This window comes from Vicugna pacos, unplaced genomic scaffold (genome assembly GCF_048564905.1).
Source record: "Vicugna pacos unplaced genomic scaffold, VicPac4 scaffold_21, whole genome shotgun sequence".
Taxonomy (NCBI): domain Eukaryota; kingdom Metazoa; phylum Chordata; class Mammalia; order Artiodactyla; family Camelidae; genus Vicugna; species Vicugna pacos.
The window spans coordinates 16387298-16408542 of NW_027328742.1; the positions used below are offsets into that span (position 1 = coordinate 16387298).

Consider the following 21245-nt stretch of genomic DNA (forward strand, 5'->3'; position numbering starts at 1 on the left):
CTAGTCAGTGGCTCCAGTGAAAATGCACTAGATTAGAACTCAAAACTTGGCTTGCAGTCTGATTTCTGTCATTTACCACCTGCTTGGCTTGAAGCAAATCACTTCCCTGAACCTCAATGTCCTCAATGGTAAAATAAACTTCCAGTGCCTCCTTGGTAAGTTTGTGGCAGTTTCACCTCTCAAGTTATTGAAAATGAAAGCTACACTAAGACTTTTGGGGAAGTTGCATTTTGTTGAGGAAGTAAGGCACTGTGTCATGGCAGATAAACTCCTATCCAGAAGAGGTAAAAATCCAAGCATACTTTGGTGTTTTAAGAAATAAATTCCAGGGGAAAAGGTATAGCTCAGTGGCAGAGTGCGTTCTCAGCATGCAGGAGGTCCTGGGTTCAACCCGCAGTACATCCATTAAAATCAATCAATCAATCCATCTAACCACTTCTCCTCACCAATTTTTTTAAAGAAACAAACAAACTCTAGTTGCCTAGAAATGCATTTACATGGAACACATATCTATCTGGTATCATTAGGTGACATCCCAGGTCAACAGACAAAAGGGGCTGTGCTGTGAACAAGTGTGTACACACAGAGAGTCCAGGGACTATCTGATATCTGAGAAAAGAAAGGTGGCAGGGTGAGAGGGAGAAAGGGAGAGTGAATGAGCCTATCAGAGTTCCATTGCCTCTCTGAGCTTCTGTCTCATCTTGCCTAAGATACAGCGGATGCCTCCCCTTCTCATGGGTGCTCGCTCCCTAGTTCTGGGCACACAGTACCATTTCAGTGTTTATCACTCCATCAAGCTCCAAAGCGCATAGCAGCTTGCCATATGGTAAGTGGACAAGGCAGAACACATGTTTGTAAATGAACGAAGGAATCACAATGTCCTGAATACCTCAATGGGTTGTTCTGCAACGTGGCTTGTTGTTACTTCCACCCTCTCCTGCTAGTTAAAAGAGCGTCCCAGCTTGGCCATTGTCGTTTTCTTTATTTAGCAGTCTCTGCTTTGGCCACTAGATGGCAGAAGAGGAAATGTCTTTAAAGAGGCTTTGGTGATGCTGGGCTGCAGGTTGAAGAAGGCAGCCGCCTCTGGGGTTAATTTCACAAAACAGGTAGCCAGCGCTTCACCAAACACACTGGAAGGAAGCAAAGCCTCCACAAGGCTGGATTTGAAATGACCTTTGAGCACGGGTAGATACAAGGACAAAAATAGTCTCTGCAGATAGTAATAAGATCCTGAAGCAAAGACAATAGCCTTGAATGAGATATTCTGGGACATCACAGGGGAGTCAGCAGAACTGAGACAAAACAAGAAGAGAGGTGACCAGACCGGATCAACCACCATGATCACCGCTCATCACCGCTGCACAGAGAACCCTGAAGCCGAGGCAGAAACTCCACTCGGTCCAGCTGAGCTGCTGCTTACGTTTCAGTTCAATTAAATGTGGACTAACCCGTATGTAGTCCTCATTTCAGAGTCAGCTTCAGCAAGTGTTTGTATCATTTGGTTAAAGTCATCAGAGAACTCCCCCGAGTACTGTCTGTGCTGTGCAGACATCAGTTTGCTTCAGAAGTCAGGAATGTGGAGTGCAGAGTGGGCAAAAGAAAGTAGCCTCCTGGTACCTTATGCTGCCTCTGAAAGCCTTATGGTGATCTGGGAGCACCAACGTGACTTACAGACGCACCAGACAACTCCACGGTCTGAGATCCTGGGCTCGCCGAGAAACTTTGGTCATCCCAGCACAAGCCCTCTGGACCTTCTGACGGTTGTTTTTTTCACTGTAACTTAATAAACTGGTGTTCTGTTTTAAACATCAGTCTGTTACGAGCTTGGTAAATGTGAATAGCCACCAGGCAAAGGACTTTCTCTAGAAAAAAATGAATGATCTGAGCTTGTTGGACTCAGAACCTCAGACGGTGTGATGTCTGTGTCGAATGCCTCCAATGACATCTCTTAGTGGCCACTCACTGCTCTGATGACCCATTGTCTACACATCCTTCTTTCATACTTCTATCGCCACGCCACAATTCTCCCTCCTGGTTGCATGTCAAAATTATCCACGAAGATTTTTCACTGATGCAGATTCACAGACTCCAGCCCTAAAGATTCTAATTCAATAGATCTGGGGTTGATCTGGGAATCTGTATTCCCAAGAAGTCCAGTTGATTCCAATGGGGCTGGATCGACACCTGCAGTGTTTGAGAACAATTCACCTTCTTGGCTGTAATTCCACAGGTTAGTCCAGGACCACAGAATCAGGGAATATTTTATCTGGAGAAATCAATAGGAACTCCTTCTACAGCCACACTGAACCCTCAGGTTCCCAGGGAAGCTGGGCATAAAGGACTGGATGGGAAGCTGCTAGGTCATTAAAGCTAATAATGATGAGACACCAGCAGACCTCTGGGAACCTTTGGACTTGAACTTGGAGTGGCGAAAGAGCCCCATTAGCTCTTGGAGAAGTGGTACTTTTTGGCCAAAAATGCGTATAGGAGACCAAGGTCAGATCTATAATTTGTAAGTCCAGATCCAAAAAGAAAGATTAAAAATTTCAAAATGGAGACAGCAGGGCATTAAACCAAGTGTGGGGCCTTTTGCTCAGAACCGCCCGGGTCACGTGCCTACTGGGACAGGCCACCACGGGGGCAGGAGGATGATTATAAATCAAGAGATATCTCTATTTTCATCTGATCTCCTTTTCAATTTGCTTATTTTCCTGCAGCAACACAGCAGTCCAGATGATCTCTTTAAAATGCAAATCAGTCCAGTTACTCCCCTGCATTAATCCATCCAGTTGCGCCCATTGCTCTAGCATCAGCTCCAAAGCCCCGAACAGCACCCACACTTCCCTTTGCAGTCTGACCCCTGCCCCGCTCTCCCACACTTTGCTCCCCAACCACAGTCACGCTGCCCTTGTTTTCAGTTCCTGCAGTTTTCCAGGCTTCTTTCTGCTCAGATCTTTCATGAATGCTATTCTCTGTGGCTGGAGGAATCTTCCCTCCCTGTCCTAACCTGGCCAAATATTGCCTATCATCGGGTCATAGGTTAAATGTCTCTTCCTCATGGAAGCTTTCTCTGACCCACCTTGGAACACGCTCATCTATCACCTTCTGCTTGTCCTTTATAAACTTATTCCCGTTGTTTTTAAACAGTGACATAATTATTTGTTAATGTCTCTCTCCCCTGCTGGACTAAATGCTCTCTGTTTTATTATTGTGTAGTACAGTGCTTAGAAGACAGGAGATGCTCAAAAAGTATTTTTGAATTGATGAATGAGGCAACCAATAGAGGCAGAAAGGGTGAACATGTCATGCACGGGGTGTGTTCTGCTTATTAAAGAAACACATCCATTCCCAAGAACCAAATCACCCCAAAGATAGATACTTGGTATTTAAACCTCGCTTATATAGCAAAGGAAACCAAAGCAAAAATAAACAAATAGGACCTAATTAAGCTTAAATGCTTTTGCACAGCAAAAGAAACCATCAACAAACCAAAAAGAACCTACTGAATGGAAAAAGAATATTTGCAAGTGATGTGACTGACAAGGGGTTAATATCCAAAATATATAAACAGCTCATACAACTCAATATCAAAAAAAAAAAAAAACACAAAAAAATGGGCAGAAGAAGATATTTTTCCAAACATGAAAAGATGCTCAACATCACTAATCATCGGGACAAAGTAAATTAAAACCACAAAGAGACTTCACCTCGAGCCTGTCAGAATCGTCATCATCAAAAGGAACACGGACAATGAGCATTGGCGAGGATGTGGAGAAGAGGGAACCCTCGTGCACTGTGGTGGGAATGTAAACCGGTGCCGTCACTATGGGAAACGCTACAAAGGCTCCTCAAAACACTAAAAACAGAACTACCGTATGGTCCAACAATTCCCCTCCTGGGTATATATCCCAAGAAAACAGAAACACTAATTGGAAAAGATACATGCACTCCAGTGTTCACAGCAGCACTATTTACAATAGCCAAGACATGGAAGCAGCGGAAGTGTCCATCAGCAGGTGACTGGATAAAGAAGACGTGAGATACACACACACACACACACACACACAGGTCAGCCATAAAAAAGAATGAAATTTGCCGTTTGCAACAACAGGGATGGACCTGGAGGGTATTACTCTCAGTGGAATAAGTTAGAGAAAGACAAATACTGTTTGATATCACTTATATGTGAAATCGAAAAAAATTAGACGAATAAATGTAAATAAACAGAAACAGACTCGCAGATATAGAGAATAAACTAGTGGTTACCTGTGGAAAGAGGGAAGCATGGAGGGGCAGGATAGAAGTAGGGGATTAAGAGGTATAAACTACTATGTATAAAATAAATAAGATGCAAGGATATATTGAATAGTACAGGGAATACAGCCAATATTTTATAATAGCTTTAGATGCCATAGAATCTCTAAAAATATTGAATCACTACATTGTATACCTGAAACTAATATAATATTGAAAATCAGCTATACTTTAATAAAAAGAAAATAAAAAATCAACCTCCCTTATATAAACAGTGACCATATTTCACAATTTTCCCAGGACAATCCAACTTTTACCAGTGTGCTTATTAACAGCCCTGACTTTTGCTCACCACAGCTGCCTGTTTGGACACCAAATTATATGGAACCCTTGCTTACCTACCACACTTTGGTAACACATAAACCACCCCTCTCTTTCTCTCTCTGCATTGGTGAACTGATGAGAGACAGCGTCTGTGCTTTGGTGGCTGTGGTATTAACAGCAAGAGCTTAAGTTATTAAACCAAGCAGCTTTAATCTGGGAGGCTCCCGGAAGAGTGAGGATTAATGTATTTTTATTCCCAAGCCAATGTAGCTGTTCCTATGGACGAGGGTTTGCTCCAGGCAACCCCCAAACTGGCCCCACCACCTTTCTCTAGACCCACTTCCCAACCGTCAGCGACGTGATGGAGTTTTACTTGGAGATGGACCCGGTCACCTTGAACCTGATCATCCTCATTGCGAGCTACGTCATCTTGCTCCTGGTTTTCCTCATCTCCTGCGTGCTGTATGACTGCCGAGGCAAGGACCCCAGTAAGGAGTACGCACCTGAGAGCACCCTGGATGCCCAGCCCTCCATCCACTTGGTGGTGATGCAGCAAAGCCCTCCTGGGCCCCCCTGGGCAAGGGGCCTTCATTTTGGGAACCCTGCTCCACTGGGGAAGAAAAGCACAATGGTTTGAGGCTGGCTGAAGGATACTGGGGAGAGGGCACTAGACATCCTGGACAAACCATTCTCCCACGTAACTCCAAGTGTCTCTGAGCATGGGTCCTGCTGGCTAGGTAAGTGGGAGCCCTGCCGTACTTCCTGCTTCCTCCTCATCCTCCTTGTGGGAGAAGCAACTGTTTAAGTTAAGAAGCCCAAGGTTAGCTTTGGTCACATTCTCCAAATGCAAAACCTCAGCAATACATTTTTTTTTTTAAGTGGAGGTATGGGGGATTGAGCCCAGGACCTCATGCATGCTAAGCACCTGCTCTACCACTGAGCTATACCCACCAGCCAATACTATTGTTTAGTGGAGCTGGTTACATGTATATTACTGATGCCACCCTTGCAGCTTCCAGGAAAGACTGACTTTTGAGTAAAGGTTTAAAGGGGGTGCAACTGTGTGTGTGTGTGTGTGTGTGTGTAATGAGGAACGGGGCTAGCTCAAACTTATGCTATACTTAGTCAGTCCCTTCTTTTCAAGGCAACCATTGCGTTTTTCCAGGCTTCAGATTATTATTATTTCTATACATACTAGCTCTCACATTCTGCTCCCCACTGTGAGTCTCTGTGGTGAACACAGCCATCGTAGAGCACAGAGCTTAAGTGACAAAGTGTGGAGCCTGGGTTCAGACCCTGCCTCCTCCACTCACTAGCTGAGTGCCCAGAGCCATTTCTTTATGCCTCAGGGCTAGTGGTAGGACCTCCAGCTGTTTGGGGGTGTTTAGACAAGTTAATTCACAGAAGGTTAGTCTTACGATTATTAATGTTGATTCCCTTTCATACCTCTCATCAAGCAGTTTTATCTCCAGTCCTCAAATCTGACCTGGTCCAGTGCAAAATTACTGAGGACTCCTTGCAAAATTCACTTAGGTCCCAGGGGTCCGTGTTTCAGTCCCCCAGCACTACTTGCTGTCTTCTTGTCCCCTTATTAGATGTGTTTCCCTGCTCATTCATCTGTCACCACAATTTTGAATTAGTATCTCCATTGCATATATGTGTTTTTTATTAGTCTTCCCTTCCCCGAGCTCAGGGCAACCGACATGCTCACTTGATAATTTACTAAACCCCTCTTCCAATCAGGCCCTGTTGGAAATACAGAGAAAGGAGTGTGTCACGACCCTCCCTCTGGTCTTTGCTGCCTGGCGGGAAGAGGAGGAGGCAGGCACGACTCAGACCATGAAGCATAGGAAAGTCCAGCATGCAGAGGGGGCTCAAGAAACGTTCGAATAATGCCAAAGGGTCAATTTCACCTTAGACGCGGGCATCAAAGATGAGATGATTTGGCTTGAGAGATGTGCAGCTGTTTCCTAGGACAAAATTGTGTTGGGGATTTGAAGGGTAGAACAGGAGATGGCATCTGAGACAGAAGGGATAACAAAGCGTTCACTGATGGTGACAGACTGATGGCTTCCAAAACTGTGAAGAAAAAGTAAGCAATTAAGTTTAAATTATCTTATAGAAAACTGAAGAGGAGGGAGCAGCCCGGCCTTCCCTGCCAGCTTCAGCCATGGGCATGGTTTTACCTTTGGACTGTAAAGTAGCTAGAACAAAAATTAAGCAAATCCTAGTAATTTGTTTTCAGATCTTTAACAGTTTTTAAATTTTGTTCACCTTATATCAGAAAATCATATGTTCTTTTAAATATGTGATTTGAAAACTATATTGAAAATCTATCTGAGAAATTTTTTTTATGGTCAAGAAGCCATCTCCACTTTAATAGTGAAAATATAAAATAAATGGGAAAATACGATAAATTCATGGGAAGCTTTTAAGGATCTGCCCCTTCCCTGGTGTGAACTTCACCTGAACTAATCTTTATTCTTTTCTTTGTTATGGGAATGTACATAAATCAATGGAGGCAAAATATATCAATGAAGGGAAAAAAAATCAGTGGACAGCAAGAAAAAGTGATGGTAACAATGATCATTGTAACTGTAGCTTTTTAAGAGCGAAACACATAATATGTTCAGCTCATCTAATCTAAAAGTTAAGAGTTTGAAATAATCATTCATTCGTAAGTTTTAAGAACACACATATTTTTAATTATATCTCAATGCCACATTGGGGTCAACTGAAAAGGACAGATTAACAGAGATTAATTCTAAGAGAAAGAAGGAGAAAGAAAAGAACAAAAAAACAAATAGAGTAACAGACAACAGATAAGGGAACAGAAATAGAGCCAAAGGAGAGAAAAAAGAAGGAAAGAAAGAAACTAAAAAGACTCTAAGGTGAATATTAGAATAAAGGGCATTAAGTGTTTCCAATCCTCTCGTTCATTTGGTGTGTGGCTCCTTTGGAGTTGCGTTCTCCAAACAAGAACCAGCTCCTCAGCATTTGAAATAATCTTTCTGTATAGCAGGTGCGCTAGAATCTTATAAGAACTAGAAGTGACTTTAAGAATCTCACCGATGAGGAAACCAGCCCAGAAGCAAGAGTGATTTTCCACAAGCACTTGGCCTCAGAGCTGAGACTAAGATCCTGTTCTGTTTCCTATTTGTCCCCCTAAGTCCTCTCTACTGCATGATCTCATACCTCTTTGTATTTTAAAACTTTTCCATTTATTTCTTATTTTTCAAATAAAGCGTTAATTTCCCATGGAATTATTAGCTGCACAGCCGTGAAGCTGTAACTAATGTCTTAAAACCCCGTGGCACGGATGCCAGCTAAAACCAAGAAGTTCCTTTAACATTCAGATGCTACAGCCTTACTTTTGTTTCCTTTTGGGATTAGGACTCCCTCATCCCACCTAATTTTAATACATTAGTGTCCCATCGTGCACAATTTGTATTAAAGCAAATGCAACAGTTTGGCCTAATTCAGGTGATTGCTGTGGGAAGGACGCAGCAAAACACTTTCAAGGCAAAGGAAAAGGGAGGGAGAGAACAGAGGTTTATCTGGAATCTGCTGCATGCCAGATCCTTTTCACTCATATCTCATTTAATCCTCCCTCTCTCCCGTGAGACAGACACAATTCAGTGTAGTTTAGAGACAAAGAACTGGAGACTCAGGGAGGTGTTCGAGCTTGTGCAAGGCCAAGTAGCTAGCCCACAGGGAAAGACAGGATCTGAACTCAGTTCTCAGGGTTTTTACAGTCACTCAAGGACAGGAACAAACCCACGTTCATTCCTCCTTGTCTCTCTTTCCTGTGCTAGAATGTCAGCCCCGGGGAGAGGCTTAATACGGAGCTGTTAAATGATCTAATGGGCTGAAGAAATAATGGAGCAGAGGCAAGTCTCTGTGGGGCCCAGCGATAGACTTTAAAATGAAGCCTATCCGGAGAAAAGCCATTGTATATTTTTCCTTTCTTATTCCCCATCATTTATCACTTGCTGCTTGGGTTCTAGTCCTGGTTCTGCTACTAACTCAGTGCCCATGAACAAGTCACATATATCCTCTCTTAGTTTCCTCTTCTATAAAGTGAGAGGGTAGAATTTCTAAGGTTCTGTCTAGCTCTGACAGCTTACAATTCTATTGGAAGATTAAGAAGGAAAGGGGGAACATGAGTCTAGAGTGCGAGGGGGTAAAAGAGTGAGGGCAGCGCTCTGCGTCTGATTCTGCAGTATGGGAGTGAGTAAATCTCCCCCAAAGAGGGCTATTCTCACATGCTACCTCTGATTAGTAGCGGGGTGTGTGTGTGTGTGTGTGTGTGTGTGTAAATAGAGGGAGAGAGAGAGTCAGAAACAAATGAAGAATCAGAGTGAGAAGATGAAGAGCAGAGAAAGCAAGATATTGGAGGGGAGAGGGGGCTGGGGAAATGCAGATGAGAATCTTCTGAACTTTTTCCTTTTACACTTCTGTTCCTTCTGGGTCCCTGTAGGAGCTCTCAATTTAGAATCACACACAAATTTAATTGGATTTTTTTCCAAATTATTAATAAATTACTCAAATCAAACTAGATCTTCAAACCCAGCAAGCTTCCCCAGACAACTGCTACCACAGAGAACGTCCTACAGCCTGATGAAAAAGAGGCAACTGAAGTACTTCAGGGCTTCTGCTCCTCATCCACAAGCAGACCTAACTGTGTGCTTTTCAGCAAGACCAATTCATTCACAGTGGAAACTGTTAATAATACTGGATTCGTTACCTGAGAGACCATCTGTGCCTCTTAGGCTGAGGCAACTGAGAATGATGGGGTTGGGAGGGCTGTATTATTTTCACACAGGTCAGAGTCAGGACTAGGGGAACTAAATATTTTAGACTGCTCCGTCCTTTGGATATTTACTGAATATTACTTTGCCCCTCTCTCTCAAGTCAGCAGTCTTAAAGTAACACACTCTTTCAAAGTATTTATTTTCATAAGCTGCGGACTGGACTCTAATAAACAGTGACATGGCTGTAAGAGATGGTTTGACGGTAGGGATGTTTTCATGCAGTAGACATTGCAATAGGCTTTTCACTAGAGATATCCCAATATGTTGCCGCTTATTGTATTGATTTGTATCCAAGGTTGTTTTAGTTGCAAAAAGGGCAATATTTAGTTGCTTCTAAATATCAGCCTTTTAATAAAGCATGACACGGCCCTTCTTAATGTAGCCAATGAGGTACCAAAACCCAAGTGAGCTGATATCTGCCAGCATCCATTTGAAAAATGCCATTGGAATTTGTACGCCACTCCTTTTCCCCTCAAGTTTATTATTTCCATTGTATTTTCCCCTCATTGAATTTGTTTCTAACATTATATATTTTTCTGCTTGAAAGTCTTGTATCGACTCTCCATGTTTTTCAGCCATAAAACTGTATCTATCGACTGAGATTATTTTTATTCTCTCTGAACATAAGACTCCAAAAGTTTAAAAATATTTCCCTAGGTGTAACTTGCAGTTCCCTTTATTGCTACTACGCAACTGATCAAAACCACGCGCATGTTAAATTTTTTGGTGCACTTACTGACCTTAGAAAGCAAAGCTTTAATAGAATTGCATATCTAGGGAGACGGACGCGGGAGATTGTGCTGCCTTGACAACCAAAGACTTTAAAGACAGTCAACTTCCTCATCATCGCCTGGTGCCCCAAGTATTTACACCTGGAACAGAGCCCCCCATAAGTAAGACTTAGGGTGGGCGGGAAGTATGCTCATCCTGGGTAAGGTGTGAGGAGTATGACTTTGAAAGGACAGGAAAGAAAAGGAGAAACAGCATGAGGACTTATCAACAAGCACTTTCTGGCATGGGGGGATAGCACGCCACTAAACTGACTACACGTCAATAATAAATAAGTAAGTAAGTAAATAAATAAATAACCTAATTAACCACCCCCTCACCAAGAAAGAAAGAAAGAAAGAAAGAAAGAAAGAAAGAAAGAAAGAAAGAAAGAAAGAAAGAGAAAGAAAGAAAGGGAGAAAGGAAGGAAGGAAGGAAAGAAGGAAAGAAAGAAGGAAGAGAAAAGAAAAGAAAAGAAAAAAGAAAAGAAAAAACAAGCACTTTCTGGGGCAGATTCGTTTAAGAAAAAGTATGTAGAAGTTGAGGAACTAGAAATTCCCTTAAAATTTGCCTCTGCACACATAACCCATTAGTTACATGGCTCCTCCGATCTGAAGATTGTGCTAGCTCAAAGCAGGGTATTTGAGTGGGGGGGGGTAGGGAGCAGGATGGTCATTTGGTCAAGTCCTACATTTTTGAAAGGTCTCAAATTAGGATATGTGATTTGTTACCAAATACATGTACATTCACAGAGATAGAATGGCAATTTTGGGAGTCATTTTCTTTGGCACTACTTCATCTTTTGAAATATCCCTAAAAATCCATAAAATAGAAGTGGCCCCCTAGCCTCCCTCACTCTTTGATGGGGAACAGGATGGGTTTGGGAGAGCTCCACAGGGAAGGTGATGGTTGAGCTGAGTGAGGAAAAGCAGGAGTTTGTCAGGAAAAGATGGGGAGGGACATTCCAGGCAGCAGCACAGAGGTGAGAGAAACCAGAACCCTCCTAGGGTGAAGCATCGTTGGATCACAGGGTCCAAAGGGGAGCATGGTGGAAAATGAAGTACGGCCAGACCATGGATGTCCCTGCATATCCCTCCAAGGCCTTTGGACTTCAGCCTGATCAGGGGAATGACATAAGCATATTCCTGTATTAGAAAGATTATCCTGGCAGCTACATGGAAGATGGATGGCAAGGAATCAGGAAGAGTTGGAGGGTGAGAGAGTTTCCTACAATAGTCTCCCAATAAGGCTTTAGGGATGAGACGGATGGATAGATTAGGGATCTTGGTAGAAGAGTCAAGGACAGCTCTCAGGTTTCATTACATGAGCTCAGTCGATAGATGGCTTACAGCCAAGGATGGATGCACAGAACGATCATCTTGGGGAGCTTGTAAAGACACCCCTGCCTGCACCGCCCAGAGATGTGCAGCCTCTGGTGTGGAAGACCAGCCTGATTTGCGGTCTGACAGAACTCTCCTAGTTGAGTCTCCCCTGTACACCCCTGACTATCAAAACACCCTGAGAGGGATGTGGATCTGAGGCTGTAGTCTTCACCTTTCACTTAAAGAAACCAAGGCTCAAAGAATTCTGAAACCAGAATCTGCTGGGGTAGGTGGAATGCAGGCATCAGCAGTTTAAAAAATTCCCCAGGTGATTTCAACTGCAGCTTGTGAATTAGTGATCTAAGGCTTTGGGGTTGAATTAAACCTGGACTCAAACCCTGCATCTCTGACATTCATTTATTTGATAAATGGATACTCATTGAGCGATCACTATGAAGAAGGTCTTTTCAGCTAGTAACATGGTACTTAATTTTTCTGAGCCTCACAGTCATTTAATGCTGTCTTAATACTGTTTGCATTAAACAAGGTAACATTTATAAAGCACCTGGCAACTTGGAATATTAGACACTCAGCAAGTATTAGTTTCTTCCCTCTCGCTGCCCACCTCCCCCTTTCCTTGACCTTGCAGGAGGTACCCAGGGTTTGTGTCCTCATTCTGGTTTGAAAGTCAGATGAGTAACACAGACATAATAAAACATGATGAGACCATTTAGCATTTTTGTCCCTTAGGCTAGATTTACTTGTAAGATTCCTACACTGACATATTAGAAGAGAGGGAATGAATTAAGAAAGAATCTTGGAGAATCTCTCATCTACTAACCTTCTTTTAAGATGAGAAATCAAGTATTTGCTGGTGGAGCCTGGAGTCCACCCTAGGCTGGCGAACTCCCAGTCTAGTGCCCCTGCTGTAACATCAACCTTCCCCCTAAGAACCAACATCACATCCTTAATTTTCCACTCCAAGATGAACTGGTAACGGAGCATCACAGAAATTTGTACCTGGTGATCAGCACTAATTTCTGAAAGCTTCCACAAATCAGCATGTACTTAGTAAAACCAGAATTCTTGCTTTACTAACATGACTCAACTTCTTCTAAATATACCGACTCCCCAAACAGATAGCAGTCCCTGAGCCACTTCTCTCTAGAAACTCTGTCCCACCCCTGAAAATGAGTCCCAGGATGCAAAGATTCAGAAATCCAGGCCCTTCAGTGTGAACCCGCAGGCCCCGGCCAGCTGGGAACTGTGCACTTTTCCCAGCTAGTAGGTGGCTCCCGGCATGAGTCACAAGGTCCAGCGACATTCCAGGTTTCTTCTGCCCTGGCAGCCTCCTGTGACTTGGGAAGCAGGTGAGAGAAGAGGGGAGGTCTCTTCCTGAACTTCTCACACGAGGAAGATGCTCTCAGGGAAGGAAGTCTTCCTTCCACTCGCCGAGGCTCCCAAAGCGTCTGAACACCTTTGCATCGCAGGATGGTAGCTCATCTGTTTCTCATTCTGGTCCTTTCAGTAACCCTACAAGGTGCTCGGGGTAGAATAAACAAGGAAACTGAGGGCTGTCAATAGCAAGCCTCATCCAAGTTCAGAGAGGAGCGGGCAGCCTGAACTATGTCCCCAGGGGGAGCGGGGAGGGTGTGCTGACCGCAGCCCATCACCGTCTCCTCAACACCCAGCAAACATGCCCCAACCTCCTCAGCTTTAATTAATGAATTTTGAATAATTTTTAAAATGCCTCTACCAGGGTGCTGATTCCCAACCCACCACCTCTGAGATCAGATTAGGATTCAGAAGAGAGAAGCCGCTGAGCCAGGTCTGCCTTCCCTAAAAATCAGTCTTCCCCATCTCTGTCCTTCCTTCGTCTCTGCTTCCTGACTTTTCTGTTCATACCTTTGAAGGCCAGAAAACAAGCCCTTTGACAAGGCCTCTGCGACAGCCCAGAGATCCCTCTCCCTGTCTCCAGCCCACCCCACCTCCCGCCTGGGCAGCCTTGCAGAGAACCCATCACCCTCCTTTCAGGTGCCCCTGCCTCCCTGCTGCCTCCCCAGAACTACAGAGGGAAGCGGACACACACAAAAGCCTCAGGAGAAGGTACCCTTAAAAGACCAAAGTGCCTTTCTTTCTTTTGAAAGAAGATGAATCTCTGAAGTAGAGGAAAAGTGATTTAAAAAAGGAGACGGGGGTGGGTGAGCAGAAAGGGGAGGAGACTCCCCTCCCTTGGCCTCACAATTCTTCGTGGGATGCTGGGGTTCGAGCTATTTGTGCCCTGGGATGGTCGTCCTCTGCCTTCCTCTCTCCCCCACCCGCTAGCTCTCCCCTCCCCCACTCCCTCCATCTCCCTTCTCACTTCCCTCCCTTGGGTGCTGGCTGGCAGTGGTGGAGGTGGGTGTGATTGGGGAGGACAGAGGTACAAGGCTCCAGGCAGGTGATGGGACAGGGAAAGCCTGTGACCTTATCAACACCACAGCTGACTCTCTTAAGCAATACTCATTCACCAGTGTGCAAACAGAAAACCCAGTTCCATTCTCAGAAATCTGCCCCAAGGCACTTTTAGGATCACACAGTAATGGTCGAGTCAGAGGGCGCCTTTGAGATGTTTCGTCTGGTAAATCTCTCGTTTTGTCTTCTAGAGAAGGAAACGCACTTGCTGAACGTCATACACAGCCAAGCGCAGTTACAGCAAACCCTTACTTCTGGGACCAGGCTCTGTCCAACAGAGCACCTTGTCTCCTCTTGTGTTATTTTCCACATGGACCCAAGGGACGAAGTGATCTGGTTCTCGTTTTGCAGAGGGAGGAACGGAGGTCTTAACATCCTCTTCAAGTACCCAAACCCTACTCATTCTTCAGGACAAATTGAGGTGTCTCTTTTCCTGTGACATCTCCTCTAGTCTCCTGGTTGGATGCAGTCACTCCCTCCTCTGAACCTCACCCGACTCCCAGCGCAAGCACTCCCCCAGTCCCTCTTGCGATGGCTGACTTCCTACAGTGATAGTTTGCCCACAATGTATCAGCATTTTTGAGGGCAGAAGCTGTACACTGTGGATGGAAAACCAAACATACTCCTAATGCAATGTGTCATTTTTATTCTTTAATGTGTTTCCTTTTCCATATTCTTTGCAAATTTCTTATCTATTTATTACTTTTATGATTATTATTTGTATATTCTTATTCATTTATTATTTTTTAATTATTCAGTTATTTATTTTAATGGAAGTACTGAGGATTGAACCCAGGACCTTGTGCATGCTAAGCATATGCTCTACCACTGAGCTATTACCCTCCCTCCTGTATTTGCATATTCTTTATGCAAAGAGAAAAAAAAAGTTAAAAAAAAAAAGACCTCATGGTGGAACACTGAATCCATGAAGCCTGCCTTACCACACAGATCCTCCCCTGAATAGTGAAACTCACCTCCTCCAGGAAGCATCCCCAGGCAGAGTACTGAGAGCTGGGGGGCAAGACAGATCAGCCCTGAGTGTAGGCAGAAAGGGGGGTTACTGTCTGAAGTGATTTTTTAAATGATAATGGCAATGTTTTCTGTTGTTCAGCCATTTTCTGTTTTTGTGGAAGAAAAATTTTCAAAGTTTTAACCAGATGCAATGAAATTAGATGGATTTTCTGCTGGAGATATTTTAAATGGAAATTTTCAACCATGCCAACTTTGGAATGCTGCTAGAACAAATCCTGAAGAGGAACAAAGACATGGGGAGTATTGGCATTTCTGAAATTTATTGAGAAATGGGATATTTTATGTATCTCAGCCAAACTTGCCCTGAAGTAGGTATTGCAAGTCCTATTTGTAAGCTTGTTGCTTTGTGTGAAAGAAATTTCAGAATTAAAAGTAATAAAAAAATTTTTGATTAACTATGAGTGAAGATAGCTTGACAAATGTGGCTGCATTGTCTGGTGAACATAAATATACAAAGAAGACTAATTTTGAAAAAGAAGACCAATTTTCATGAAATCACTGACAAACTTACAGAAGACAAATTTGCAAGAAGTCAGTTAACATACACTCTGTAATATTATTTTTCGTTATTGCGACAGACCAATATACAGGTATATATTTTTTTCCTTTGAAAGAAAATGCATTAATATAATTTTAAACTATTCATATAAAATTCTTTTCTTCCTTTTTCACTGTATTTATTTTTTATTACCACCGTAATTATGTATATGACATTCAATTTAAAAAGTTCATTTTTCTGGCTGTTGTTATTTGTTTTAATTTGATTGTTATTGAAGATAACTGTATTGTGCAGAGGAAAGGAAGTTAAAAATTATCTGCTCTGAGTATGCCCAGGGTGCTCACAATTTCCCCTTTATCCGACCAAATCTTTGACTCACCCATCTTAGACACGAAGCTCCGATGAGGTTCTATCTCGGGCAAGTTAAGGTTTATCAGTTGTGTCTTCCTTATTAAATAGTAATCAGTCACCCTGGCTCTGAATCCTAGTCCATTTTCACGAGTGTGAAAGGAGAGATACAATTTCCCCCCTTGGAATCAACCCCCAATAGTGTGTGTATGAGAGGGTTTCTCTACTTCAGCACTAGGCATCTGGGGCCAGATAATTCTTTGCCGTGGGGTTGTTGTCTGCACCGCACAATGTTCAGCAGCATCCCTGCCTCTACCCACAGGGTACCAGTAGCATCTCTCCCCTCAGTGTGGCAACCAAAGTTGTCTGCAGTAATGGCCCCGGGTGAGAACCAATACGTTAGACTGAGATTCAGCAGCCTGTTTTGAAACGGACCTGTAAGAGGCCCTCTTCCATGCTGTTGAACTTGAATAAAGTTCCAACCATCACTGAGCATCTTTTTTTGTTGCATCTGTAAAGTTGGAAGAAAACATCTACTTTGATTTGATGTCAAGTTCAAAAATGATAATGTGAAGAAGACTCAGGCTCTAAATCTGTTTGTGGATGTGAAAGGTCATTCTTAACAGGGAGGTCAGAAAGTTTACACTGCAGTTCTGTTTTAGGGGGGAAAAATGTAGCTCCAAAAAGTATCTATAATTGATTTCATCTTTATTTGAGTCCCCAGAAAACTTAATTGACCAATTAAAATTAATTTCTTCTTTTCCAATTTAAAAGAGACTCTTTCATTCCACTCGATGTCTTTGGGTTGAGGATTCAATCAATTCAAAGATTCGGGGCAGTTTCCCTCAAGATATCGCTCCACCTTCTTCTCTTTCTCCAAGTTGTGTCTGAGTGGAGGCAGAACTTAAAAGTCCTACAGTAGCAGGATGGAGTCATAGTTCTGTTGGTGGATAGTGAGACCCCTTAAATAAGAAGCCCACCGAAGTGTGCGTGCTTGTCGCCAGCCATGAAAGGATTTGCAGCAGAGGCAGAGGGACAAAAGGAAGACCTGTTTTTTTGCTCAGAAGGGGAGAAGGAAAGAAAGGGCTCGAGCAAGGAGCTGTCAGCCAAGATGGCCAGGAGAGACAGCTCCAGCTCCAGAGTCGAGCCTCGTGGACTTTTATGAGAAGCTTCTGCCATCATGTCCTCCTTCTGGGTGTGCTGAAGCCAATCGCCAACCCCCACTTTTTTTTTCCATCCTTGTATGAACTTTTCCGGTTGTTGTCATGGCAGCTGTCAACTGTCATGGCTTCTGGTGGGTGCGTCGTTTAGCGTGCTAAAGCATTGCAGTGAGTGTGATGAGGCTTAAGGTCCACCGGAAGTCAGATCCTCCTCCATCTTGGGCCTTGTTAGTTCTAACCAGTTCTTGTTTCTTCTCTTTGCGGCTGCCTCCTGAGACTTAGATAAGAGCAACTGGTTTCTATTCGAGGGAGGTGCAGGGGGATGACCCTGCGGGCAGCAGGCTTGGTAACAGTTAGAGAGATTAAGCACTTGAGCCTACTCTCTTATGGCTCAGGGAGGCCTGGGAGATGTCAGCTGTTCTATAAACAAGAGGCAGGGGTTGGGAGGGTGGCCTGCAGGGTCCTACTTGGCATCAGTTCCACAAGCGGGTCATGGGTATATGCTGACCCGTGGGCCATCCTGGTCTGGTTCCTGGGGGTCTGCCTCGGGGAAATCCCAGCTTGTCCTCTGAAGCTTTGTGTGGGGTCCCCAACCTGGCCTCTAGAAGTGAGTCCCTACTCCCTGCAGCCATCTTATCTACCACCCAGATCTATTTTTGGTCCTTTATTTACTTCAGCTTCTGCATCCCCCTGGGGTTCTAGGAACTCTCGGCTGTCTACCCCCTCGCCAAGCTGGAATCTGCACTACCCTGCAAGCCCGAGCTTGGCCCCTCACCTGGACACCTTCCTCACCCTGGTGCCCGCTGCCCTGGGGCCATGCTGCACGTGTGCTGGGCCCACCATGGGCTGAGGCATTTGCATCTCCCAGGGGTAAGTCATCCTATTTCCCTGTCTGGGTGTTCCTAACCTCTGCTAAATGTCCTCTGTCCCTCCTAATCCGCCTGTTTGACCTGCAACTGAAGAGCAGAAACAGCCACATCTCATACCTCTTGTCCTGTCTTCTCTCTCTTCTGAGCCTCCTTCTCAGACCTGCAATGCATTTCCACCCCTCTCCTGCTGAATGTGGAGTTTCCTTAATAACCTGTCTTCCTTCTTTGCTGCTCCATGGCTGTCCTCCCTTCCTAGCAGCTATGTGGTCCCAGGGCTGCTGGGAAAGAAACAGATTTGTCACTAGGAGAAAATACCTTGAAGTGTATTTCAAAAATGTTAGCAGTCACAGTGAGGGCTCCGGGCCAGGTGATGGGAAAGAAGAATCCTCTGAAAATGAAAACGTGCCCCAAACTGTCTTCACCCTTCAGCCCGCTGTCCTCCCCCACAGAGCAAGGCCTGTCCATGCAAAGCAAGGCCTGTCCTCAGAGAGAATGTCTCTTAAGCCCTTCGCATCTCCTAGCCCTTCTCAGTTTTCCTGCCTTCTCTTCTCTGCCTCCTTGTTTTTCCACTGTCATCTCCTCGCTATCGGGTTCTCGTTTCCTGCGTGGTTTGCTCTTGGGAGCGTCTCCTGGAAAGAGGCCCCTGGGTTAGCAGAGGGCACCCTGCTGGCTTTCCCTTCTTTTCTGGGGAAGCCAGGCTGACACAGCTGCTCTGGCAACCAGTGTTTCCAAGAAGAGCCGCCAAGCGTGTGGAGCCTCCGCGGAGGGAGCCAGGACAGCATCTCCTCATGGAAAGGCCATTTCAATGAGTTTCTTCAGAACCACCTAAAAAGGCCAAGGCAGACCCCAGCATCGTTCACCAGCCTGAGGCACTCAGGAAGCAATCCCCAACGGCCCCATCAGCTATGCCTTCTTGATGGCACCCCAAACTCACACTGCACCCGCGCCTCCCACCATTCCCACATCCACGCAGCTGGCGACCCTCAGCGGCGGAGTCCACCGGCGCTCCGGAGAACCCACGGTCGCGAGACTCAGGAGCCGCCGCCCCGGTCCCCGCCCGCCGCCCGCGTCCCCGCGGCGCCCCACTCACCCACGCACTCGTTGGCCTCGCGGGCGGTGGCGCGCTGCCAGGGCCGGTCATAGTGGAAAGGCTTGCAGCGGTCGCACTCCGGACCGGCCGTGTTGTGCCTGCAGTCGCACACCAGGCTGTCGTCGCGGTCGCGCACGCAGCGGGCCGCGTGGCCGTTGCACTTGCAGCGACCGCCTACCTGCAGGTCCGACACGGCGTAGAAGTACGAGTCGCGCGCCACCTCCGAGTCGTCCTCGTTCTCGTCTCCGAACGTGTGCAGGCGGCTGAAGGCCACGCGGATGTCGGTGGCCGTGACCCAGTCTTGCAGCACGGGCGAGTTGTCGAAGTCGTGCGCCGAGGGCCGCCCGTCCAGAGTGCTGAAGGCGATGAGGCCTCCCGAGAGCGGGCGCATGTCGGTGTGAGAGTCAGTGCACACGGCCTCCTGCTCGTTCTGCTTGGTGATGGGCGCGCGGTGCGGCCGGTTGTACATCTTGCGGCACTGCGTGGAATAGAACTGAAAGGGCACCCACGTGCGCCCGTAGTCCATGGACTTATAGATGGCCATAGACTCCGGCCTGGCGAGCAGAACTGCAGGCTCACGTAGGTCACTTCGAACTTCTTGCCTAGAGACAGCGTAAGCGTGACGTAGTGCGGGAACTGCAGGTAGTTCTCCGACTGCCAGCACGTCAGGTTGTGTGGGTTGTTGAGATCGGTGAGGAAGGCGGGCGGGTGCGCCTTCTTGGGGTCCGACGCGTTGCAGAGGTGGCAGGAGCGCAGCCGCTCCTCGCCGCGCTCGCTCACCACGCAGTAGCGCGCCGGGGGCCGGCCGCAGGTGCTGGACACGCGCACGTCCTTGCCGAAGGCTGCGTTGACAAAGTCGGGGATGCAGCGGCGCGGGTGGCCGTTCTCGTCCGAGCAGGGGTCGGGCTGCGCCGCCTGGCCGGCGAACATGCTGAGCCCGGGCCCGCCGCGCACCGCGCCCACCAGGCACGCCACTGCCGCCAGCGCCGCCAGCGCCTCCCACACTGCGCGCATCATGCTGCGTCCAGCCGGCCCCGGCCCCGCCGCGCCGAAGAGTCTTCTGCCCGCCGCAGAAGGCGCCTGCGGAGAGAGGGGAGCCGCGCTCAGCCAGCCCGCCCCGCTCCCTCCACCCGCCGGGGGCGCGGCGAGCGGGGGCGCGGGCAAACGCCCGGCTTCCCCGGCACCAAGCCCGCGGCCGAACGCCCGCCTCGCTTCCCCGCGTCCCGGGGGCAGGCAAATCCGGGGACCCCCCCCAAGCCCGTACGGCCCGCGCCTCTTCTTCCCTGCCGGCGGCGAGTCGGGACCGCGGGCGATCACTCGGCTTCCCCGCCACCACCGCCTCCACGCCGCCCGAGGGTCATGCCCGCGCCCGTCTGCCTGTCCGCGGCCGGCCCGCCAGTATCCCAGATCTCGGACACAGGAGAGCTCGTGCCTCCCCCCCGCCCCGAGCCCGCACGGCGCGCGCCCCCTCCTCCCCGCAGCCCGGGGTCCCGTTCCGCTGTGTCGAATCGCAACCCCGCCGGCGAGTCCGCATTCGGGACTTTACCTCTGGAGACGGCAAAAGAGAAAGAAAAGTTTGCCCGGCCCCGGCCGGGGAGCCCGCGCGCCGGACGGCGGAGAGCCTCTCGCTGGCTGCTAGCAGGCGAGTCCTGCCTCAGCGCGGGCTTGCCAGCTCCATGCCCGGCGCGGCCGCCGCTGCCCCAGCCCCGGCCCGGCCCGGCCCGGCCGCCGCCGCCGCCGCCTCTCTCTCTCGAGTGACGACGCGACCGCCCGGCTCCCGCCGCTTCAGCCGCCGTGCGAGTGCCGCCCAGCCCGCGCCCGGGGCGCACACACACTCCCGCTGGCTGGCGCGCACTCACACACGCACGCACGCCCCCAAAGGCTCCGCCGCCGCCGCCGCCGCCGCCACTCGCGCTGGGAGTGGGGGGCGGAGGGGAGCGCGGGGGCGGGGGGCGGGGCCGCCGGGCGGGGCGCCGGCCAATAACGTCGGCGAGCTGCCGCCCGCTCGCGAGCAAAGTTTTAACCCCGGGAAAGAAGAAAGCTACAGGGAAGCGGCCCGGGACCTGGAGAGAGCGGGAGCGCGATCGGGTGGGAACCCGGGCGCCCGAGAAAGAGAAGCAGAGACAAAGAGAAAGCGAGGAAAGCGCCCGGGGAAACCCCGGAGAGGGGGGCTGGGCCCGGCGCGCACCCCGCCGAGGGAGGAGGGGCCGGCCGGGGACCGTCCGCGTCGCCCCGGCCCTGCGCTGCCGGGAGAGCCCCGCAGGTTTCCGCCGGCCCCACGCCCAGGGGAGCGCTCAGGCGGCGGGGGAGT

At 47.7% G+C, this 21245-nt stretch overlaps 2 protein-coding genes across 2 annotated transcripts in view; one reads left to right on the forward strand and one right to left on the reverse strand.

The window, feature by feature from the left end:
- Window positions 1-20604, reverse strand: part of LOC140694505 (netrin-1-like) — a 171713-nt gene extending 151109 nt beyond the window's left edge. Inside the window, 3 exon segments of the mRNA XM_072957723.1 lie at window positions 18935-19489; window positions 19492-20014; window positions 20481-20604. Of these exon segments, the coding sequence (XP_072813824.1) occupies window positions 18935-19489; window positions 19492-19951 (1015 nt within the window). The 5' untranslated portion in view covers window positions 19952-20014; window positions 20481-20604.
- On the forward strand, window positions 4940-5215 carry LOC140694396 (small integral membrane protein 36-like). Its single transcript, XM_072957658.1, has one exon. The coding sequence runs from the start codon at window positions 4940-4942 to the stop codon at window positions 5213-5215; it is 276 nt and encodes a 91-aa protein (XP_072813759.1).
- Window positions 20605-21245: the final 641 nt, after the last annotated feature.